This window comes from Heterodontus francisci, chromosome 49 (assembly GCF_036365525.1).
Source record: "Heterodontus francisci isolate sHetFra1 chromosome 49, sHetFra1.hap1, whole genome shotgun sequence".
Taxonomy (NCBI): Eukaryota; Metazoa; Chordata; class Chondrichthyes; order Heterodontiformes; family Heterodontidae; genus Heterodontus; species Heterodontus francisci.
The window spans coordinates 14,505,097-14,527,182 of NC_090419.1; the positions used below are offsets into that span (position 1 = coordinate 14,505,097).

At 55.5% G+C, this 22,086-nt stretch overlaps 1 protein-coding gene across 6 annotated transcripts in view; it reads right to left on the reverse strand.

The window, feature by feature from the left end:
• The window catches only part of LOC137358287 (IQ motif and SEC7 domain-containing protein 2-like), a 133,888-nt gene that overhangs the window by 98,348 nt on the left and 13,454 nt on the right, over positions 1–22,086 (reverse strand). The window contains exons 1-2 of one of the 6 annotated variants that reach the window (XM_068024202.1): positions 13,385–13,454; positions 5,186–5,431 (exon numbers count right to left, since the gene is read on the reverse strand). The exons of 1 other annotated variant lie outside the window; for it this stretch is intronic. In XM_068024202.1, coding sequence (XP_067880303.1) covers positions 5,186–5,250 — 65 coding nt within the window. In that variant the 5' untranslated portion in view covers positions 5,251–5,431; positions 13,385–13,454. Of the gene's footprint in view, positions 1–700; positions 977–5,185; positions 5,432–13,384; positions 13,683–22,086 lie in introns of those variants that run through there. 4 more of the 6 variants (XM_068024203.1, XM_068024200.1, XM_068024201.1 and 1 more) reach the window with 4 other exon arrangements.

Genomic DNA, 22,086 nt, shown 5'->3' on the forward strand with positions numbered 1-22,086 from the left:
ACGGACTGCAGCGGCTCAAGAAGGCGGCTCACCGCCACCTTCCCAAGGGGCAATCAGGGATGGGCGAAAGACGTTGGCCTGGCCAGCGATGCTCACAACCTGTGGGGGTGTAGGGCGGTGGTGGGGGGGGGTTCCTTACACGAACAGGGGGTGGGTGGCTTGCTCATTCCGCCCTCGGCGCCGGTCGCGGGCGCGGGTGGAGATGCCCGTTCCACGATCGCTGGCTCGGCGAGTCTGCTTTTCTGACCACCCTGCGGCTTCTCCCTCTCTTTCTCTCTCCCTTTGCATCCGCTCGTCCCTGTCTATCTCTTCTGAACTGCTCTGTCCAGAACCCCTCATGGTTTTAAACACCTCGACCAAATCTCCTCTCCACTGCCCCTTCTCTGCGCCCTCTCAGAAGCCTTCACCTCCTTCCGAAAGTGTGGTGCCTAGAGTTTGGCCCACAATACTCCAGCTGAGGTCAGACCATAGTTTTTAATAAAGGAACCGTCCCTCTGTTTCCCTGTCTTCCCTAAACACTGTCCTTCGCCCTGCAGCTCAATCTCTGTTTTCCCTCAGTCTCTGGGTTATATTGTTCCTGTGATTCTCTCTCTCTCTCTCTCTCTCTCTCCCTCCCTGCAGGCAATGAGTGCACAGTATTCAACAGCCACTGACAGAGTACACAGTTTAGTGACACAGCCCAGCCTCCTCTTTCACCTACGTGTATAGCAGGGCTCTGCTTGCTGCTTTCAGCTTCCGCGATCTCCTTATGCTGCCCAGACTAGGAGCTCTCTCCAGTGCCGAGCTGAAAGATGGCATACTGAGGCGGGCCATGCCAGGGGGCTATATCCGACGGAGTGAAGGGAAAGGCTCTTGAAAGCGGAGACTGAGGAAGGTCAACTTCTCGGCCGGGTCCAACTTCCAACGGAGAGCAAAAAGGAAAAAATAAACAACCGGCCCAGGCAGGTACCTCCCTGCAAATCTGTCAGACGGCCCAACTGGGAACAGACAGGTTCTCAGAGCCAATCCCTGCACAGATCCTGCTGGGGCCTGTCCTCTTCCTGGCCTGTAGCCCAGGCTGTGCCGAGCAGCTGCTCGGAGCAATCAGTTCCCTTCTCCCAGATGGTGGCAGCTTAAACACCGCCCACTCGCTGCATTCCCCAGACAACCCCATTCTCCGTATCCCACAGACTCTCAGCCTCCCTCTATCCCCGACCCTTCACCCTCCCTCTATCGCCGACTCTCACCTTCCCTCTATTCCTGACTCTCACCTTCCCTCTATCCCTGACTCTCACCTTCCCTCCCTCCCTGACGCTCGCTCTCCCTCTATCCCCAACCGCTCTCCCTCCCTCTATCGCTGACTATCACTGTCCCTCTATCCCTGATTCTCAGTCTCCCTCTATCCTGGACTCTCACTCTCACTCTATCCTGGACTCTCACCCTCCCTCTATCCCTGACTCTCACCCTCCCTCTATCCCTGACTCTCACTCTCACTCTCCCTCTGTCCTCGACTCTCACTCTCCCTCTGTCCCCGACTATCACTGTCCCTCTATCCTGGACTCTCACTCTCCCTCTATCCTGGACTCTCACCCTCCCTCTATCCCGGACTCTCACTCTCACTCTCCCTCTGTCCTCGACTCTCACGCTCCCTCTATCCCCGACTGTCACTCTCCCTCTATTCCCCGACTCTCACTCCCCCTCCACCCCCGACTCTCACACTCCCTCTATCCCCGGCTCGCACCCTCCCTCTATCCCCGACTCTCACCTTCCCTCTATCCCTGACTCTCACCTTCCCTCCCTCCCTGACGCTCGCTCTCCCTCTATCCCCAACCGCTCTCCCTCCCTCTATCGCTGACTATCACTGTCCCTCCTTCCCTGACTCTCGCTCTCCCTCTTTCCCTGACTCTCACCTTCCCTCCCTCCCTGACGCTCGCTCTCCCTCTATCCCCAACCGCTCTCCCTCCCTCTATCGCTGACTCCCCCTCTCCCTCTATCCCTGACTCTCACCTTCCCTCTATCCCCGATTCTCATTCTCCCTCTATCCTGGACTCTCACCCTCCCTCTATCCCTGACTCTCACTCTCCCTCTGTCCCCGACTGTCACTCTCCCTCTATTCCCCGACTCTCACTCCCCCTCCACCCCCGACTCTCACACTCCCTCTATCCCCGGCTCGCACCCTCCCTCTATCCCCAACTCCCGGTCTCCCTCTATCCCTGACTCTCAACTTCCCTCTATCCCCGATTCTCACCCTCCCTCTATCCCCGACTCTCACTGTCTCTCCATTCCCGAATCTCACTCTCCCTCCATCGCCAACTCTCATCCTCCCTCTATCCCCGACTCATTCTCCCTCTCTCCTTGACACTTACTCTCCCTCTAACCCCAGATCTCACCCTCCCTCTATCTCCGACACCCCCATCCATCTAGCCCTGACTAACCCCCCTCCCTCTATCCCTGACTCTCACTCTCCCTCTAACCCTGACTCTCACTCTCTCTCTATCCCTGACTCTCACTCTCTCTCTGTCCCCGACTCTCACTCTCCCTCCAACCCCGACTCTCACTCTCCCTCCAACCCCGACTCTCACTCTCTCTCTATCCCTGACTTTCACCCTCCCTCTAACCCTGACTCTCACTCTCTCTCTATCCCCGACTCTCACTCTCCCTCCAACCCCGACTCTCACTCTCTCTCTATCCCTGACTTTCACCCTCCCTCTAACCTTGACTCTCACTCTCTCTCTATCCCTGACGCTCACTCTCCCTCTATCCCCCTCCCTCTATCCCTGACTCTCACTCTCCCTCTAACCCTGACTCTCACTCTCTCTCTATCCCTGACGCTCACTCTCCCTCTATCCCCCCTCCCTCTACCCCTGACTTTCACCCTCCCTCTAACCCTGACTCTCACTCTCTCTCTATCCCTGACGCTCACTCTCCCTCTATCCCCCCTCCCTCTATCCCTGACTCTCACTCTCCCTCTAACCCTGACTCTCACTCTCTCTCTATCCCTGACGCTCACTCTCCCTCTATCCCCCCTCCCTCTATCCCTGACTCTCACCCTCTCTCTATCCCCGACTCTCACTCTCCCTCCAACCCCGACTCTCACTCTCTCTCTATCCCTGACTCTCACTCTCCCTCCAACCCCGACTCTCACTCTCTCTCTATCCCTGACTCTCGCTCTCCCTCTATCCCCGACTCTCACTCTCCCTCCAACCCCGACTCTCACTCTCTCTCTATCCCTGACGCTCACTCTCCCTCTATCCCCCCTCCCTCTATCCCTGACTCTCACCCTCCCTCTATCCCCGACTCTCACTCTCCCTCCAACCCCGACTCTCACTCTCTCTCTATCCCTGACTCTCACCCTCCCTCTATCCCCGACTCTCACTCTCCCTCCAACCCCGACTCTCACTCTCTCTCTATCCCTGACTCTCACTCTCCCTCTATCCCCTGATTCCTGGCTGTATCTCTGTCTCCACCCTCAGCTCTGTTCGACCTCTCTTGCCCTATCAGTGGCTCGCTGTTAATTTACATGTTAAAATGTTAGATTTGCAGCTTCTTTGGATTCTCGGCTCAGCTGTTAGCACAGCAGGATCTGCAGTACAGAGGGAGTCCATTCGGCCCACTGTTCCCGTGCCGCTCTTTGAAAGAGCAATCCAATTAATCCCCACTCCCCCCTCCTGCTCTTTCCTCCATACCCCTGTAAATTTCTCCCCTTCCAGTATTTCTCCGATTCCCCTTTTGAAAGTTACTATTGAATCTGCTTCCACCGCCCTTTCAGGCAGCGCGTTCCACATCACAACAACTCACTGAGTCGCAAACATTCTCCTCCTCTCCCCCTGTGGTTCTTTTCCCGATTATCTTAAATCTGTGTCCCTCTGGTTACCGACCCTCCTGCCACTGGAAACAGTTTCTCCTGACTTACTCCATCAAAATCCTTCCTGATTTTGAACGCCCCGATTAAATCTCCCCTTAACCTGCTCTGCTCTGAGGAGAACAATCCCAGCTTCTCCCAGTCTCTCCACATTAACTGAAGTCCCTCATCTTTACGGGAGGGGTGGAGGATATAGAGACGGTGGGTGTAACTCCACACGAGGACACATGCCAGTGTAGGCCGAGCCAGCCTGGATTTGTGAGGAGAAATCCAAAACATCACAGCACCTTAAACATTCCCATCTGTTTGTAAATTAGGGCTGGGGGGTTGGGGGTGGGAGTGGGGGGAGTGGGGGGGTGGGAGCAGGGGAGGGTGAACACCCCTCGGCATTCCCAATCCAGATTTCCCATCGACTGTTCAGACCCAGAGCCCAGCACAGCGGAGGAAGCAATAAAACAGGAAAGACAGAAATCCACCTGGATGGCAGATGGGAAAATATTTTTTAAAAAAACAGAGAGAGAGAGATACAGAGAGAAAGATAGAGAGACAGAGAGAGAGAGAGAGACAGAGAGAGTGAAAGACAGAGAGAGAGACAGAGACAGAGAGAGAGAGACAGAGAAAGATAGACACAGAGAGAGATAGATAGATAGAGAGAGAGACAGAGACAGCGAGAGAGAGATACAGAGAGAGAGAGAGAGAGAGATAGAGAGACAGAGAGAGATAGAGAGATAGAGAGACAGAGAGAGATAGATAGATAGAGAGAGAGACAGAGCGAGAGACAGAGAGAGAGAGAGACAGAGAGACAGCGAGAGAGACAGAGAGACAGAGAGAGAGAGAGATAGAGAGACAGAGAGAGAGATAGAGAGACAGAGAGAGAGAGAGATAGGCGGAGAGACAGAGAGACAGAGAGAGAGAGAGAGAGAGAGTGACAGAGAGAAACAGAGAGAGAGACAGAGAGAGAGAGAGAGAGAGTGACAGAGAGAAACAGAGAGAGTGACAGAAAGAAAGAGAGAGAGAGATACAGAGAGAAACAGAGATAAGTGGAGAGAGAGACAGAGAGAGACAGAGAGAGAGAGAAACAAACAGAGAGAAACAGATGGAGAGAGAGAAACAGAGACACAGAGAGGGAGAGAGAGATGGAGCAGGGCTGGTGACGTGAACTAGAGACGGGGGTGGGGGAGCCAAGGCGAGTGGAGCCAGCCCGTGACAGGGAGCTTTGAAAAACTACGAGCAGAAGGAAGATCCAGATGGGAGCATTCTCCGGAGCCCTGCGCAGGGGGTGGGGAGGGCCTGTGAACACAGTTCAGGGCCTCCTGGGACACCTGACAGGCAGGCCGGGCTTACCATCTCGAGAGTCTGTTGTGAAGCACGGGCTGCGTCTTCTCGGAGGCACAGTGCAGGCACCACATACTCTTATTGGAAAGGGAGACCCCGGAATCGCTCTGTCTTCTGCCTCTGGCAAGCCACCATTTGCACAGCTGTTGACGCCTTGACAACGGCTCGGAGCTCCTCCTGTTGCCAAGGCAGTCCAGCTCCGGGTCTATCTCGTCCTCCCCTGTTTCCTGCCTCCCAACCAAGGCTCCTCATATCCTTGGCATTGGACGAGAAGGCACAGTTAAAATAAAAGAGGGAAAAATACACAAGGCACTGAGGACAGTCTCAGAGAGGCTGTTTTGGTGATTCTTAAAGTGTTACTGTGTTCAGTTCTGGCTCCACACCCGAGGAAGGATATAGTGGCCTTGGAGGGAGGGCAGTGTAAATTCACCACAACGACAGCTAGACTCCAAGGGTTAAATTATGAGGAGAGATTACACAAACAGGGTAGGTTTATTTTAAATCTGAGATTGGTCGATTTTAGTTATCCAAAGGTCTGAAAGGATGTGGGGCAAAGGTTCGATCACAGATCAGCCATGATCTCATTGAATGGCCTCCTTCTGTTCCTGTGTAACAGGCACGAGAGGGACTGAATGGGCCTCCTCCTGTCCCTGTGCAACAGCCACGTGGGGCTGAATGGGCCTCCTCCTGTTCCTTTGTAACAGGCCCGAGAGGGGCTGAATGGGCCTCCTCCTGTTCCCGTGTAACAGACTCGAGAGGGGCTGAATGGGCCTCCTCCTGTTCCTGTGTAACAGACTCGAGAGGGGCTGAATGGGCCTCCTCCTGTTCCTGTAAGGCTCGAGAGGGGCTGAATGGCCTCCTCCTGTTGGTGGAATCCGATTTCTGGGTATTCTACTGTCCCGTCACTGCTCAGTTGTCTCCCCGTATCTGCCCACAGTGGCCGGTGCTGCAGTAGGGACCCACTCCTAGTCTCATCCAGTGAGTGCCTGGCAGACTATTTGGCCATGGGGTGCGGCATCAGAAGCAGTAGGTACATGCAAAGTAGGCGCGTTTCCCAGCACGGGTGCCTGGACAGGGGCTGATTCACTCCCTCTGCCACCTGGAGGGACGGGGAGGGGTCGGGGGGGGCGGGGTACACTGAGACTGAGTGCAGCGGCTGCCCTGCTAGCAGGTGCCACCATCAGTGCCATTTTTACCAGCTGACCCATCAAATGTTCATTGGATCCTTACCCTCTGTAACACCTGCTTGCCCAGGAATTCTGAGTGACAGCCCATCGGAGGAATGGATTCGTGGGTTAGACACGGAGCGGGAGTCAGCAACACGCCCCCAACACGGTCGAATAGCTCACAACTGCTCATTGCATTCTCTTGGGTGAGGTATCGGAGCAGAGGGTAGGGGAGGGGAGGGGTGGGGAGTGGAGTGGAGGGGAGGGGAGAGGAGACTGGGAGACGAGGAGAAAATACCTCATGGAGGACAAAAAAAACAACCTCGAGGGCAGGAGAAATGGGCTCCAATTGCCGACAAGGCCTCGTTGCCAGGGGCAACCAGGGCCTGGTTTGGCCAATTCCCTCTATCTAGCTGGTCACCATATCCCTGTTTCCTCTGGTGATGGATTCCTGGGGTTGTGGGGGATGGGGACGGGGGGCTGGGGGGGGGCGGGTAGGGAGGGAGGGGAGGGGTGGGAAGTGGAGTGGAGGGGAGGGGAGAGGTGGGGAGGGGAGAGGAGACTGAGAGACGAGGAGAAAATACCTCATGGAGGACAAAAAAAACAACCTCGAGGGCAGGAGAAATGGGCTCCAATTGCCGACAAGGCCTCGTTGCCAGGGGCAACCAGGGCCTGGTTTGGCCAATTCCCTCTACCTAGCTGGTCACCATATCCCAGTTTCCTCTGGTGATGGATTCCTGGTGTTGTGGGGGTCTGGAGGGGAGGGGGCGCTGGGGTTTGTCGCAGTAACGGTTGGGAGAAGCTTTAAAGCGAATGCCGCCTTCTTTAACCCAAGCGGGCCCTGTTTCGTGTCAACACTGGGAACATGGCTGCTCAGCATGGTCAATGTTTCAGGCTGCTCGCAGAACCTGCATTCTTCCTCCCGGGGCGGGGTGGAGGGGGGGGGGGGGGACGCTGCCCAGCTTCACAAGAATGGGTTAAGCTACAACTAGCTGGCACAGACGAGGCCTATTCCCTCGAGTGCAGGCGATTATCGATCGCCCCATGGCGTTAAAGCTGACTGAATCGAGGAACAGGCTTGAGAGGGGCTGAATGGGCCTCTTTCTCCCCTGACATCCCACAGCTCGACAGTCGACAGCTCAAGTCGAGCCTGCCGGTAACACGTAACAAGATCTGGTCGGAGGCCGTTCGACCTGGGAGAACTGGTTTTAATCTGACGCTGGCGTCACCTCAGCCACTGTTTACATTTGGATCCCTGACTCGCTGTTGGAATGCTCGCTATTTCCCAGAGCAGCTCTTCCAGCCCCCTTTTTTTTTTTTCCGCATTCTCTCAATTCCTCAAAAGTGCTCGTGGAGAGAGACGCCCATTAATCCCTCAGGTCTCGGACGAAGCCGAAGGCATCGTACGGCTCCTTCTCTCGAGGGGTCAGTAAACTGCCAGAAGGTCGCTTGCGCCCGCCCCACCCTCCCTGAGCAGAGGACTGAGCAGATAACACCTCGGCGAGCCTCTCCCGGTGAGAAGGCAAGATGATCGTGCCCGATTCCCACCCGCCTGACGTCACCTGCCCCACACCCTTGTCGACAGTGCTGGAGAGCGAGGGAGAAAGACAGAGAGAAATACTGAGCGCAGAGAGAGAGAGAGAGAGAGGGACAGACAGACCTGCAAAAGAGGTTTCTAAAGAGAGATTGGTGCACAGGAAGAGGCAAAGATTAAGAAGGAATTGTGATTCTGTATCACTTCAGGATACAGGGGCAGGACATTTGCACGTAGAAAGGAATAATGACCAGCTAATTCCCCCCTCCCACCCCACCACGCACTTCTTCCGATAGTGGCCGCGGGATCTTTTATACCCACTTCAGACGGAGGACGGGGGCCTCGAGTTTAACATCTCATTCGAAAGACGGCGCCTCTGACAGTCCGGCTCTCCCTCAGTACTGACCCTCTGACACTGCGGTGCTCCCTCAGTACTGACCCTCCGACAGCGTGGCGCTCCCTCAGTACTGACCCTCCGACAGTGCAGCTCTCCCTCAGTACTGACCCTCCGACAGTGCGGCACTCCCTCAGTACTGACCCTCCGACAGTGCGGCGCTCCCTCAGTACTGACCCTCCGACAGTGCAGCTCTCCCTCAGTACTGACCCTCCGACAGTGCGGCACTCCCTCAGTACTGACCCTCCGACAGTGCGGGCCTCCCTCGGTACTGACCCTCCAACAGCGCAGGCCTCCCTCCGTACTGACCCTCCGACAGCGCGGCCCTCCCTCAGTACTGCCCTCCGACAGCGCGGCGCTCCCTCAGTACTGACCCTCCGACAGTGCGGGCCTCCCTCGGTACTGACCCTCCAAGAGCGCGGGCCTCCCTCCGTACTGACCCTCCGACAGCGCGGCCCTCCCTCAGTACTGACTCTCTGACAGCGCGGCCCTCCCTCAGTACTGACCCTCCGACAGCGTGGCGCTCCCTCGGTACTGACCCTCCGACAGTGCGGCACTCCCTCCGTACTGACCCTCCGACAGCGCGGCCCTCCCTCAGTACTGACTCTCTGACAGCGCGGCCCTCCTTCAGTACTGACCCTCCGACAGCGTGGCGCTCCCTCGGTACTGACCCTCCGACAGCGTGGCGCTCCCTCGGTACTGACCCTCCGACAGCGCGGCCCTCCCTCAGTACTGACCCTCCGACAGCGCGGCGCTCCCTCAGTACTGACCCTCCGACAGTGCGGCACTCCCTCAGTACTGACCCTCCGACAGCACGGCGCTCACTCAGTACTGACCCTCCGACAGCGCGGCCCTCCCTCAGTACTGCGCTGGGAGAGTCGGCTTCGATTTTTTGTGCTCAAATCCCTGGGGAGAGTCATGAACCCAGAATCTTTCTGACCCAGAGGCCAGAGAGAGCTACAAGCTGAGTCACTGCCGGTACAATTAGAGAGAGAGGGGGGGAGAGACAGAAGTAAGGTCAGAGAGACATGTGGAGAGGTGGTGATGCCTGGAGAGAGGGAGAGAGAGAAACAGCAGTTGGTGAACAAACTGAGCCCTTTTAGGCAACTGCTCACATATTTACTGCACCCACCCCCCCTTCCCCCCCCCCCCCCTCCGCTGTCACCATTCACTTTCAGTCAGTCCGCCCCACGCTCTCAGGTCCTTCCACTGTCTCAATTTTAAGAGGAGGCTCTGCTCTCTGTCTCTTTCTCCCTGTTTCGCTCTCTCACTCTCTCCCCCTCTTTCTCACACTCTCTCTGCCATCTCTCTGACTCACTCTCTGTCTCTCTCTTCCCTCTTGCTTCTTTGCTCCCTGTCTCTCTGTTTCTCTCTGCCTCTCTTTCTCTCTATTTCAGTCACTGTCTCTCTCGCTCTGTCTCCCTCTCTCTCTTGATGTCTCTCTCCCTCTCTGACTGTCGCTCTCTGTCCCTCTCTCCCATTCTCTGTTCTTCTCTGTCTCTCTCTGTGTTTTGTCTCTCTCTATTTCTCTCTGTCTCTCTCACTGCCTCTCCCTCTCTATCTCAGTCTCTTTGTCTCTCTCTCTCACTCTCTTTGTCTCTCTCTGTCTCTCTCACTGCCTCTCCCTCTCTATCTCAGTCTCTTTGTCTCTCTCTCTCACTCTCTTTGTCTCTCTCTGTCTCTCTCTCACTGCCTCTCCCTCTCTATCTCAGTCTCTTTGACTCTCTCTCTCACGGCCTCTCCCTCTCTATCTCAGTCTCTTTGTCTTTCTCTCTCACGGCCTCTCCCTCTCTATCTCAGTCTCTTTGTCTCTCTCTCTCACTGCCTCTCCCTCTCTATCTCAGTCTCTTTGTCTCTCTCTCTCACGCTCTTTGTCTCTCTCTGTCTCTCTCTCACTGCCTCTCCCTCTCTATCTCAGTCTCTTTGTCTCTCTCTCTCACGGCCTCTCCCTCTCTATCTCAGTCTCTTTGTCTTTCTCTCTCTCTCACTGCCTCTCTCCCCGTCTCTCCCTCTCTCTCTATCTCAGTCTCTTTGTCTCTCTCTCTCACTGCCTCTCCCTCTCTATCTCAGTTTTTCTGTCTCTCTCTCTCTCTCACTGCCTCTCTCCCCGTCTCTCCCTCTCTCTCTATCTCAGTCTCTTTGTCTCTCTCTCTCTCACTGCCTCTCTCCCCGTCTCTCCCTCTCTCTCTATCTCAGTCTCTTTGTCTCTCTCTCTCTCACTGCCTCCCTCTCTATCTCAGTCTCTTTGTCTCTCTCTCTCTCACTGCCTCTCCCTCTCTATCTCAGTCTTTCTGTCTCTCTCTCTCTCTCACTGCCTCTCTCCCCGTCTCTCCCTCTCTCTCTCCCTCTCTCTCTCTCTCTGTCTTTGTCTCTCTCTCTCTCTTGAGCTGACAGGGGAGGGGAGGGTTGTTACATCGCTGATAATGAGGGTGACAGTGGAAGTCTCGCTACCTAATGTCACCCGAGGGTGTGACTGCTGCAGGGGGCTGAAGGAAGAGGAGACAAGACAGGGGTCTCAGGCATTGCACAGGCTACACCTATCGTTAACTGAGAACAGGGATGTTGCCAAGAAACCCCATCCCACCAACCCCCCCACCCCACTCCGTCCTGGGCAGGCAGATCAGCTATACCAGGAAGCATGGCTTGCGCTCAGCGAGTGGCTAGGAGGTTGACTGTGGGAGGCATCGCAATCCGTCTCCAACGTTGCCCTCATGCCTACGCCTCCCTGACGCCCAGTGTCAGGGGCAGCAGGAATCCTGCCAGATGCCCACTCACAGCACCCACCTGAACTCTGACCAGCTGACTGGGACCCTGCCTCGGTGTCCCGGTGAGGGGGGGGGGGGGGGTGGGGTCTAACACGATCGAGAGTTGCGGTGGGGATGGCCCCAGTGCCGCGGCAAAGTCACCTGTCTCGTGAGCCTGGCGGGCTGTTCGACTGCGATGTGCATCACGGCCGGGGCCCGAAGCCGCGCTCGACAGCGGCGTGTTTTCCAGCAGGGGTCACTGAGCAGCAGGGACCACCCGGGGAGGGCATTGGTCTCCGTGTAGGGCTGTGGGTGGGGGCCAGGAGTTGAGGGGAGGGTATGGTTTCCGTGCGCGCGTGAATGACACCCCCCCCCGTCCCCCCCACCTCGCTGGAGGAGACCGGATTGCCGCTCCAGTGAGGGGACAGCGACCGAGAAAGGACGAGCGCGTGGCCCCGTCTGACTCTCCTATCTCATTTCCCCCTTGCTTTCACTTCTTCATTCGCAGGTCTCATTCTTCCTCTGTACTCTGTCACTTCCACCCTTCCCATTTATGTGTGTGTGTGTGTGAGAGAGAGTTAAACCTGCAGTACTAAAGCCCATCCGAGCAGTTCCGGGCTCCACGCCTCAGGAAGGATAGACTGACCTTGGAGGTAGGGAAATATAGATTTACCATACTGATACCTGGACTCCAAAGGTTAAATTACCAGGAGAGATTACACAAAATAGGGCTGTATTCCCTGGAATTTGGGAAGTTTAGTGGGCGATTTGATCGAAATTTTCAAGATATTAAAGGGCGGGGGGTGGGAACAGGTAGGGTAGACAGAGAGAGAAACTATTTCTGCCAGCTGGGGAGTATGGGACGAGGGGGCAGGGTCCAAAAATGAGAGCCAGAACTTTCAGGAGTGAAATGAGGTGACAGTTCCACGCACAAAGCTGTGATGGCTGCCACAGTCGAATAGTCGGTCGGCACTCCACTATGGGGGTGGTCTTTAGGGATGGGGGCGGCTGGGGAGGGGGGGGGGGGTCATGGGTGTGTGATGGAATGCTGATAAGGGTCTCTGCACCACGAGGGAGCACCTTGAAAATGGAAGACTTGCATTTTTCTAGCGCCATTCACCATCACCCCATGACGCCCAAAACGAGTCACAGCCGATGCTTTTTTTTTTTGCGGTGCGGTCGCTGTTGCAATGCACGAGATGCCGCGGTCAATTTGCGCACAGCAAGATCCCACCCACACAGCAACGTGATAATGACCCAGATCATCTGTTTTGAGTGATGTTGGTTGAGGGATAAATATCGGCCTCAGGACCCCGGGGAGAACTCCCCCACTAGCCCGATCCACTCTTCTTCCAATAGTGGTTGTGGGATCTTTTACATCCACCTGAGGGGGAGCACAGGGGCCTCGAGTTTAATGTCTCATCCTAAATGACAGTCCCTCCGACAGGACTGCGCTCCCTCAGTACTGACCCTCCGACAGTGCGGCGCTCTCTCAGTACTGACCCTCCGACAGTGCGGCACTCCCTCAGTACTGACCCTCCGACAGTGCGGCGCTCCCGCAGTACTGACCCTCCGACAGTACGGCGCACCCTCAGTACTGACCCTCCGACAGTGCGGCGCTCCCTCAGTACTGACCCTCCGACAGTGCGGCTCTCCCTCACTACTGACCCTCCGACAGTGCGGCGCTCCCTCAGTACTGACCCTCCGACAGTGCGGCGCTTTCTCAGTACTGACCCTCCGACAGTGCGGCACTCCCTCAGTACTGACCCTCCGACAGTGCGGCGCTCCCTCAGTACTGACCCTCCGACAGTACGGCGCACCCTCAGTACTGACCCTCCGACAGTGCGGCGCTCCCTCAGTACTGACCCTCCGACAGTGCGGCACTCCCTCAGTACTGCCCCTCCGACAGCGCGGCGTTCCCTCAGTACTGACCCTCCGACAGTGCGGCGCTCCCTCACTACTGACCCTCCGACAGTGCGGCGCTCCCTCAGTACTGACCCTCCGACAGTGCGGCGCTCCCTCAGTACTGACCCTCCGACAGTGCGGCACTCCCTCAGTACTGCCCCTCCGACAGCGCGGCGCTCCCTCAGTACTGACCCTCCGACAGCGTGGCGTTCCCTCAGTACTGACCCTCCGACAGTGCGGCGCTCCCTCACTACTGATCCTCCGAGTGAGACCCACTGAGGCAAGGCTGCCAGGCTTGTCACTCCCACCCTGCACCCGACTGCAGACGTCTCCCCTCATCCCCCTGGATCTGCCCCTGTTCAGTTACCGCCCTCCTTTGACAGCAGCTGATTGCCCTGGGACATCAGCGCAGCTTCAGTCTCCCTTTCCCGCCCCTGAGTGCCTGTAGCATCCCCCCGTACTCACCCAACGCCTGGTGTCCCGGGGGGTGGCAGCTGGAACGGGCGCACCGAGCCCTGCCCAACCGTCAGAAGGCGCGATTTGGGGTGAGAAACGCGCAGTCCGGGGCAGAGAGGCCCGCTGTCCGCCTCCGACAAAGAAAGCCACTTCCCTCCGCGCAGCTTTCTGAGACTGCGACCGGTTGGAGGCAGCATGTGGTTCAGCCAGAAAACGAGCAGCCCCTCCCGTCAGTTGGCCGATTACACATCCTTGGGTGTTGGTCTGTGGTTTCCGAGGGTGGCAATGTGCTGCGGTTCGCAGGAGACTGAGAGATGAAGACAATTCAAGTGCACAGCTGAGGCAAAACCATGTCATCTCCAGCAGTTAACTCTGTGTGGGTGTCAGCCCTGACTTCAGTGGGCAGCACCGCTTGACTCAGATTTGGGAGGTTCTGGGCTGGAGTCGTGGCTGGAGCGCATAATTCAGGCCTGATGCTCCGCAGTACTGAGGGAGCGCCGCACTGTCAGAGGATCAGTACTGAGGGAGCGCCGCACTGTCAGAGGATCAGTACTAAGGGAGCGCCGCACTGTCGGGGGGTCAGTGCTGAGGGAGCGCCGCACTGTCAGAGGATCAGTACTGAGGGAGCGCCGCACTGTCAGAGGATCAGTACTAAGGGAGCGCCGCACTGTTGGAGGGTCAGTACTGAGGGAGCGCCGCACTGTCAGAGGATCAGTACTGAGGGAGCGCCGCACTGTCAGAGGATCAGTACTGAGGGAGCGCCGTACTGTCAGAGGATCAGTACTGAGGGAGTGCCGTACTGTCAGAGGATCAGTACTGAGGGAGTGCCGTACTGTCGGAGGGTCAGTACTGAGGGAGCGCCGCACTGTCGGAGGGTCAGTACTGAGGGAGCGCCGCACTGTCAGAGGATCAGTACTGAGGGAGTGCCGTACTGTCGAAGGGTCAGTACTGAGGGAGCGCCGCATTGTCAGAGGGTCAGTACTGAGGGAGCGCCGCACTGTCGGAGGATCAGTACTGAGGGAGTGCCGTACTGTCGGAGGGTCAGTACTGAGGGAGCGCCGCACTGTCAGAGGATCAGTACTGAGGGAGCACCGTACTGTCAGAGGATCAGTACTGAGGGAGTGCCGTACTGTCGGAGGGTCAGTACTGAGGGAGCGCCGCACTGTCGGAGGGTCAGTACTGAGGGAGCGCCGCACTGTCAGAGGATCAGTACTGAGGGAGTGCCGTACTGTCGAAGGGTCAGTACTGAGGGAGCGCCGCACTGTCAGAGGGTCAGTACTGAGGGAGCGCCGCACTGTCAGAGGATCAGTACTGAGGGAGCGCCGTACTGTCGGAGGGTCAGTACTGAGGGAGTGCCGTACTGTCGGAGGGTCAGTACTGAGGGAGCGCCGCACTGTCAGAGGATCAGTACTGAGGGAGCGCCGTACTGTCAGAGGATCAGTACTGAGGGAGTGCCGTACTGTTGGAGGGTCAGTACTGAGGGAGCGCCGCACTGTCGGAGGGTCAGTACTGAGGGAGCGCCGCACTGTCAGAGGATCAGTACTGAGGGAGTGCCGTACTGTCGAAGGGTCAGTACTGAGGGAGCGCCGCACTGTCAGAGGGTCAGTACTGAGGGAGCGCCGCACTGTCGGAGGATCAGTACTGAGGGAGCGCCGCACTGTCAGAGGATCAGTACTGAGGGAGCGCCGCGCTGTCAGAGGGTCAGTACTGAGGGAGCGCTGCACTGTCAGAGGATCAGTACTGAGGGAGCGCCGCACTGTTGGAGGGTCTGTACTGAGGGAGCGCCGCACTGTCAGATGATCAGTACTGAGGGAGCGCCGTACTGTCAGAGGATCAGTACTGAGGGAGTGCCGTACTGTCGAAGGGTCAGTACTGAGGGAGCGCCGCACTGTCAGAGGGTCAGTACTGAGGGAGCGCCGCACTGTCGGAGGATCAGTACTGAGGGAGCGCCGTACTGTCAGAGGATCAGTACTGAGGGAGTGCCGTACTGTCGGAGGGTCAGTACTGAGGGAGCGCTGCACTGTCGGAGGGTCAGTACTGAGGGAGCGCCGCACTGTCAGAGGATCAGTACTGAGGGAGTGCCGTACTGTCGAAGGGTCAGTACTGAGGGAGCGCCGCACTGTCAGAGGGTCAGTACTGAGGGAGCGCCGCACTGTCGGAGGATCAGTACTGAGGGAGCGCCGCACTGTCAGAGGATCAGTACTGAGGGAGCGCCGCGCTGTCAGAGGGTCAGTACTGAGGGAGCGCTGCACTGTCAGAGGGCCGGTACTGAGGGAGTGCCGCACTGTCGGAGGGCCAGTACTGAGGGAGCACCGCACTGTCGGAGGGCTGGTACTGAGGGAGCACCGCGCTGTCGGGGGGTCAGTACTGAGGGAGGGGCATGACTGAGGGTCAGTACTGAGGGAGCGCCACGCTGTCGGAGGGTCAGTACTGAGGGAGGGGCATGACTGAGGGTCAGTACTGAGGGAGCGCCGCACTGTCGGAGGGCTGGTCCTGAGGGAGCGCCGCACTGTCGGAGGGCTGGTACTGAGGGAGCGCCGCGCTGTCGGGGGGTCAGTACTGAGGGAAGGGCATGACTGAGGGTGCACTGCACAGTCGGGACAGGCCGTTTTTAGGATGACAGCTTTAAACCAGATTTAATTCTCCACCCTCGCTCCCACCCTGACCTCCTGCACCTCCTCATGAAGTTTGAGGAACGGCATCGCACCTTTCGATTGAGGCTTTTACATCCTTCCAGTCTCAACCTCGAGTTGAACAATTTCAGATGAGACCCAATGCTCCCAGTTCGTTTGTGCAGTAATTGTCGTTTCTGTTTTTCCATTTACACTTCCTGTGGACCCATCCTTTACCTATCCCATTTACATCTCCTTTTGCCTTGCATCTTCATCCCTTTTCTCATTCACATTCTCCTGCCCTCCACTCTACCCCAGAGCTTCCTGTTAGTTCTTGCCCCCACCTCTCCCCCCTTTCCCTGCTTAAAAGCAGTTACACCTCTCGCTTTTTTCCCCTTCTGATGAAAGGCTATTCCTCTGAAATGTTCACTCTCTCTCTCTCTCTCTGCACAGTCACTGACTGACCAGCTGAGTGTTTGCACCATTTTCCGATTCCGGCCCCTCCTGCCGCCCGCCCTCTCACGTCCCAGGGCCACTCTGGGAGGAAGAGCCCGTTGGGTGACAGTTCTCCCCGGTGTCCCGCGGCCGGTCTTTATCCCTCGGCTCACGCTGCTGGGAGAGAAAGGCGGATGATCTGGGCGTCACCGCATCGCTGCGTGTGGGATCTTGCTGTGCGCAGAAGGGCTGCTGCTGAGCAACGCGAGAGAGTAGGAAACAGGAGCTGGAAGAGGCCACTCGGCCCCTTCGAGGCTGCTCCACCAGTCAGGAAAAAGCTGCACACAGAAAATTCAGAGGGAAAGTGAAATAAGAGAGGGAAAGAGCAAGTACAAGGGTCGTTTGGCAGGCAACCTCGAAGGGAATCCAAAGTTCTTTTGTCGGCATGTGAACAGCTGTGATAAAGGTCATCGATCTGAAACGTTAACTCTGTTTCTCTCTCCACAGATTCTACCTGGCCCGCCGAGCATTTCCAGCACTTTCTGTCTTTTATTTCACATTTCCAGTTTACAGATTACAGGTAAAAGGCTTGTCAAACGGAGCAGCCCGAAAATTACAATGCAGCACTCATTTAGTTTACAATCGATCATCTTTCTCCGCCTCCCTCTCCCCCCCCCCACTTTAAGATGCTGCTTAAAACCAACCTCTTTGACTGAGCTTTCGGTCGCCTGTCCCTGCTATCTCCTCACGTGGCTCACTGACAACATTTGTCTGATATTAGTCCCCTCTCTGCCTGTCTCTCTCGCAGGTCCAGAAACAGGATGACGTTCCCCCAAATATCTATTGGACTCCCGCTCTGAGTCAGATGGTTGTGGGCTCAAGATAGACTTCAGAGACCTGAGCACAAAAATCCAGGCTGACAGGCCCAGTGCAGTATCTGAGGGAGAGCCGCACTGTCGGAGGGTCAGTTCTGCGGGAGCGCCGCGCTGTCGGAGGGTCAGTACCGAGGGAGCGCCGCACTGTTGGAGGGTCAGTACTGAGGGAGCACCGCGCTGTCGGAGGGTCAGTACCGAGGGAGCGCCGCACTGTTGGAGGGTCAGTACTGAGGGAGCGCCGCACTGTCGGAGAGTCAGTACTGAGGGAGCGCCGCACTGTCGGAGGGTCAGTACTGAGGGAGCCCTGCACTGTCGGAGGGTCAGTACTGAGGGATCGCCGCGCTGTCGGAGGGTCAGTACCGAGGGAGCGCCGCACTGTCGGAGGGTCAGTACTGAGGGTGTGCCGCCCTGTCGGAGTTGCCAACTTTGGAAGGAGATATTAGACCTGAGGTTCCTGTCTTCCCTATCAGGTGGATGTAACAGATCCCATGGTCACGACTGGAAGAAGTGTGGGGGGAGTCCTCCCCGGTGTCCTTGGCTCCAATATTTTTCCCTCGAACACCATCAATGAAAAACAGAGGATCTGGTCATTAAATGATGGGAAGGCCGAAGCCATAGTTTTCGTTTCCTGCTCTGCCCCCTCGCTCCCGACTCCATCCCTCTCCTTGCCAACAGTCTGAAGCTGAAACAGACTATTTGATGAGCTTCTGACCTCGTCTTCGCTCCGTCACTAAGACCGCCTGTTTCCACCTCTGCAACATCGCCCGTCTACACGTCTTTGTTCCCTCTAGACGTGACCATCCCAACGCACTGCTGGCTGGTCTCCCACATTCTACCCTCCATAAAGTTCAGCTCATCCATAACACTGCTACCCCTGTGTCCTAATTCACACCAAGGTCTTCTTCACACATCACCCCCGCTGTGCTTGGTAACCTACACTGGCTCCCGGGCTGCCAACGCCTCAATATTAAAATTCTTCTCCTTGTTTTCAAATCCCTCCATGGCTCTCACACCCCTCCCTATCTCTGTCACCTCCTCCAGCCCCAGAACCCTCCGTATCCCACTTGGAGCACTGTTCCGGTCTCCATATCACACTTGGAGCACTGTGTACTGTTCCAGTCTCCATATCCCACTTGGAACACTGTGTACAGTTCCAGTCTCCATATCACACTTGGAGCACTGTGTACAGTTCCAGTCTCCATATCACACTTGGAGCACTGTGTACAGTTCCAGTCTCCATATCACACTTGGAGCACTGTGTACAGTTCCAGTCTCCATATCACACTTGGAGCACTGTGTACAGTTCCAGTCTCCATATCCCACTTGGAGCACTGTGTACAGTTCCAGTCTCCATATCCCACTTGGAGCACTGTGTACAGTTCCAGTCTCCATATCCCACTTGGAACACTGTGTACAGTTCCGGTCTCCATATCCCACTTGGAGCATTGTGTACAGTTCCAGTCTCCATATCCCACTTGGAGCACTGTGTACAGTTCCAGTCTCCATATCCCACTTGGAACACTGTGTACAGTTCCAGTCTCCATATCCCACTTGGAGCACTGTGTACAGTTCCAGTCTCCATATCCCACTTGGAGCACTGTGTACAGTTCCAGTCTCCATATCCCACTTGGAACACTGTGTACAGTTCCGGTCTCCATATCCCACTTGGAGCACTGTGCACAGTTCCAGTCTCCATATCCCACTTGGAGCACTGTGTACAGTTCCAGTCTCCATATCCCACTTGGAACACTGTGTACAGTTCCAGTCTCCATATCCCACTTGGAGCACTGTGTACAGTTCCAGTCTCCATATCCCACTTGGAGCACTGTGTACAGTTCCAGTCTCCATATCCCACTTGGAGCAATGTGTACAGTTCCGGTCTCCATATCCCACTTGGAACACTGTGTACAGTTCCTGTCTCCATATCACACTTGGAACGCTGTGTACAGTTCCAGTCTCCATATCACACTTGGAGCACTGTGTACAGTTCCAGTCTCCATATCACACTTGGAACACTGTGTACAATTCTAGTCTCCATATCCCACTTGGAGCACTGTGTACAGTTCCAGTCTCCATATCCCACTTGGAGCAATGTGTACAGTTCCGGTCTCCATATCCCACTTGGAACACTGTGTACAGTTCCTGTCTCCATATCACACTTGGAACGCTGTGTACAGTTCCAGTCTCCATTTCACACTTGGAGCACTGTGTACAGTTCCAGTCTCCATATCACACTTGGAACACTGTGTACAATTCTAGTCTCCATATCCCACTTGGAGCACTGTGTACAGTTCCAGTCTCCATATCCCACTTGGAGCACTGTGTACAGTTCCGGTCTCCATATCACACTTGGAGCACTGTGTACAGTTCCAGTCTCCATATCCCACTTGGAGCACTGTGGACAGTTCCAGTCTCCATATCACACTTGGAGCACTGTGTACAGTTCCAGTCTCCATATCCCACTTGGAGCACTGTGTACAGTTCCGGTCTCCATATCACACTTGGAGCACTGTGTACAGTTCCAGTCTCCATATCACACTTGGAGCACTGTGTACAGTTCCAGTCTCCATATCACACTTGGAACACTGTGTACAGTTCCAGTCTCCATATCCCACTTGGAGCACTGTGTACAGTTCCAGTCTCCATATCCCACTTGGAGCACTGTGTACAGTTCCAGTCTCCATATCCCACTTGGAGCACTGTGTACAGTTCCAGTCTCCATATCACACTTGGAGCACTGTGTACAGTTCCAGTCTCCATATCACACTTGGAACACTGTGTACAGTTCCAGTCTCCATATCACACTTGGAGCACTGTGTACAGTTCCAGTCTCCATATCCCACTTGGAGCACTGTGTACAGTTCCAGTCTCCATATCACACTTGGAGCACTGTGTACAGTTCCAGTCTCCATATCCCACTTGGAGCACGGTGTACAGTTCCAGTCTCCATATCCCACTTGGAGCACTGTGTACAGTTCCAGTCTCCATATCACACTTGGAGCACTGTGTACAGTTCCAGTCTCCATATCCCACTTGGAGCACTATGTACAGTTCCAGTCTCTATATCCCACTTGTAGCACTGTGTACAGTTCCAGTCTCCATATCACACTTGGAGCACTGTGTACAGTTCCAGTCTCCATATCCCACTTGGAGCACTGTGTACAGTTCCAGTCTCCATATCCCACTTGGAGCACTGTGTACAGTTCCAGTCTCCATATCCCACTTGGAACACTGTGTACAGTTCCGGTCTCCATATCCCACTTGTAGCACTGTGTACAGTTCCAGTCTCCATATCACACTTGGAGCACTGTGTACAGTTCCAGTCTCCATATCACACTTGGAGCACTGTGTACAGTTCCAGTCTCCATATCCCACTTGGAACACTGTGTACAGTTCCAGTCTCCATATCCCACTTGGAACACTGTGTACAGTTCCAGTCTCCATATCCCACTTGGAGCACTGTGTACAGTTCCAGTCTCCATATCCCACTTGGAACACTGTGTACAGTTCCAGTCTCCATATCCCACTTGGAACACTGTGTACAGTTCCGGTCTCCATATCCCACTTGTAGCACTGTGTACAGTTCCAGTCTCCATATCACACTTGGAGCACTGTGTACAGTTCCAGTCTCCATATCACACTTGGAGCACTGTGTACAGTTCCAGTCTCCATATCCCACTTGGAGCACTGTGTACAGTTCCAGTCTCCATATCCCACTTGGAGCACTGTGTACAGTTCCAGTCTCCATATCACACTTGGAGCACTGTGTACAGTTCCGGTCTCCATATCACACTTGGAGCACTGTGTACAGTTCCGGTCTCCATATCCCACTTGGAGCACTGTGTACAGTTCCAGTCTCCATATCACACTTGGAGCACTGTGTACAGTTCCGGTCTCCATATCCCACTTGGAGCACTGTGTACAGTTCCAGTCTCCATATCCCACTTGGAGCACTGTGTACAGTTCCAGTCTCCATATCCCACTTGGAGCACTGTGTACAGTTCCAGTCTCCATATCACACTTGGAGCACTGTGTACAGTTCCAGTCTCCATATCACACTTGGAACACTGTGTACAGTTCCGGTCTCCATATCCCACTTGGAGCACTGTGTTCAGTTCCAGTCTCCATATCGCACTTGGAGCACTGTGTACAGTTCCAGTCTCCATATCCCACTTGGAGCACTGTGTACAGTTCCAGTCTCCATATCCCACTTGGAGCACTGTGTACAGTTCCAGTCTCCATATCACACTTGGAACACTGTGTACAGTTCCAGTCTCCATATCACACTTGGAGCACTGTGTACAGTTCCGGTCTCCATATCCCACTTGGAGCACTGTGTACAGTTCCAGTCTCCATATCCCACTTGGAGCACTGTGTACAGTTCCAGTCTCCATATCACACTTGGAACACTGTGTACAGTTCCAGTCTCCATATCCCACTTGGAACACTGTGTACAGTTCCAGTCTCCATATCACACTTGGAGCACTGTGTACAGTTCCAGTCGCCATATCACACTTGGAGCACTGTGTACAGTTCCAGTCTCCATATCACACTTGGAGCACTGTGTACAGTTCCAGTCTCCAAATAGCACTTGGAGCACTGTGTACAGTTCCAGTCTCCATATCCCACTTGGAACACTGTGTACAGTTCCAGTCTCCATATCCCACTTGGAGCACTGTGTACAGTTCCAGTCTCCATATCCCACTTGGAACACTGTGTACAGTTCCAGTCTCCATATCCCACTTGGAACACTGTGTACAGTTCCAGTCTCCATATCCCACTTGGAGCA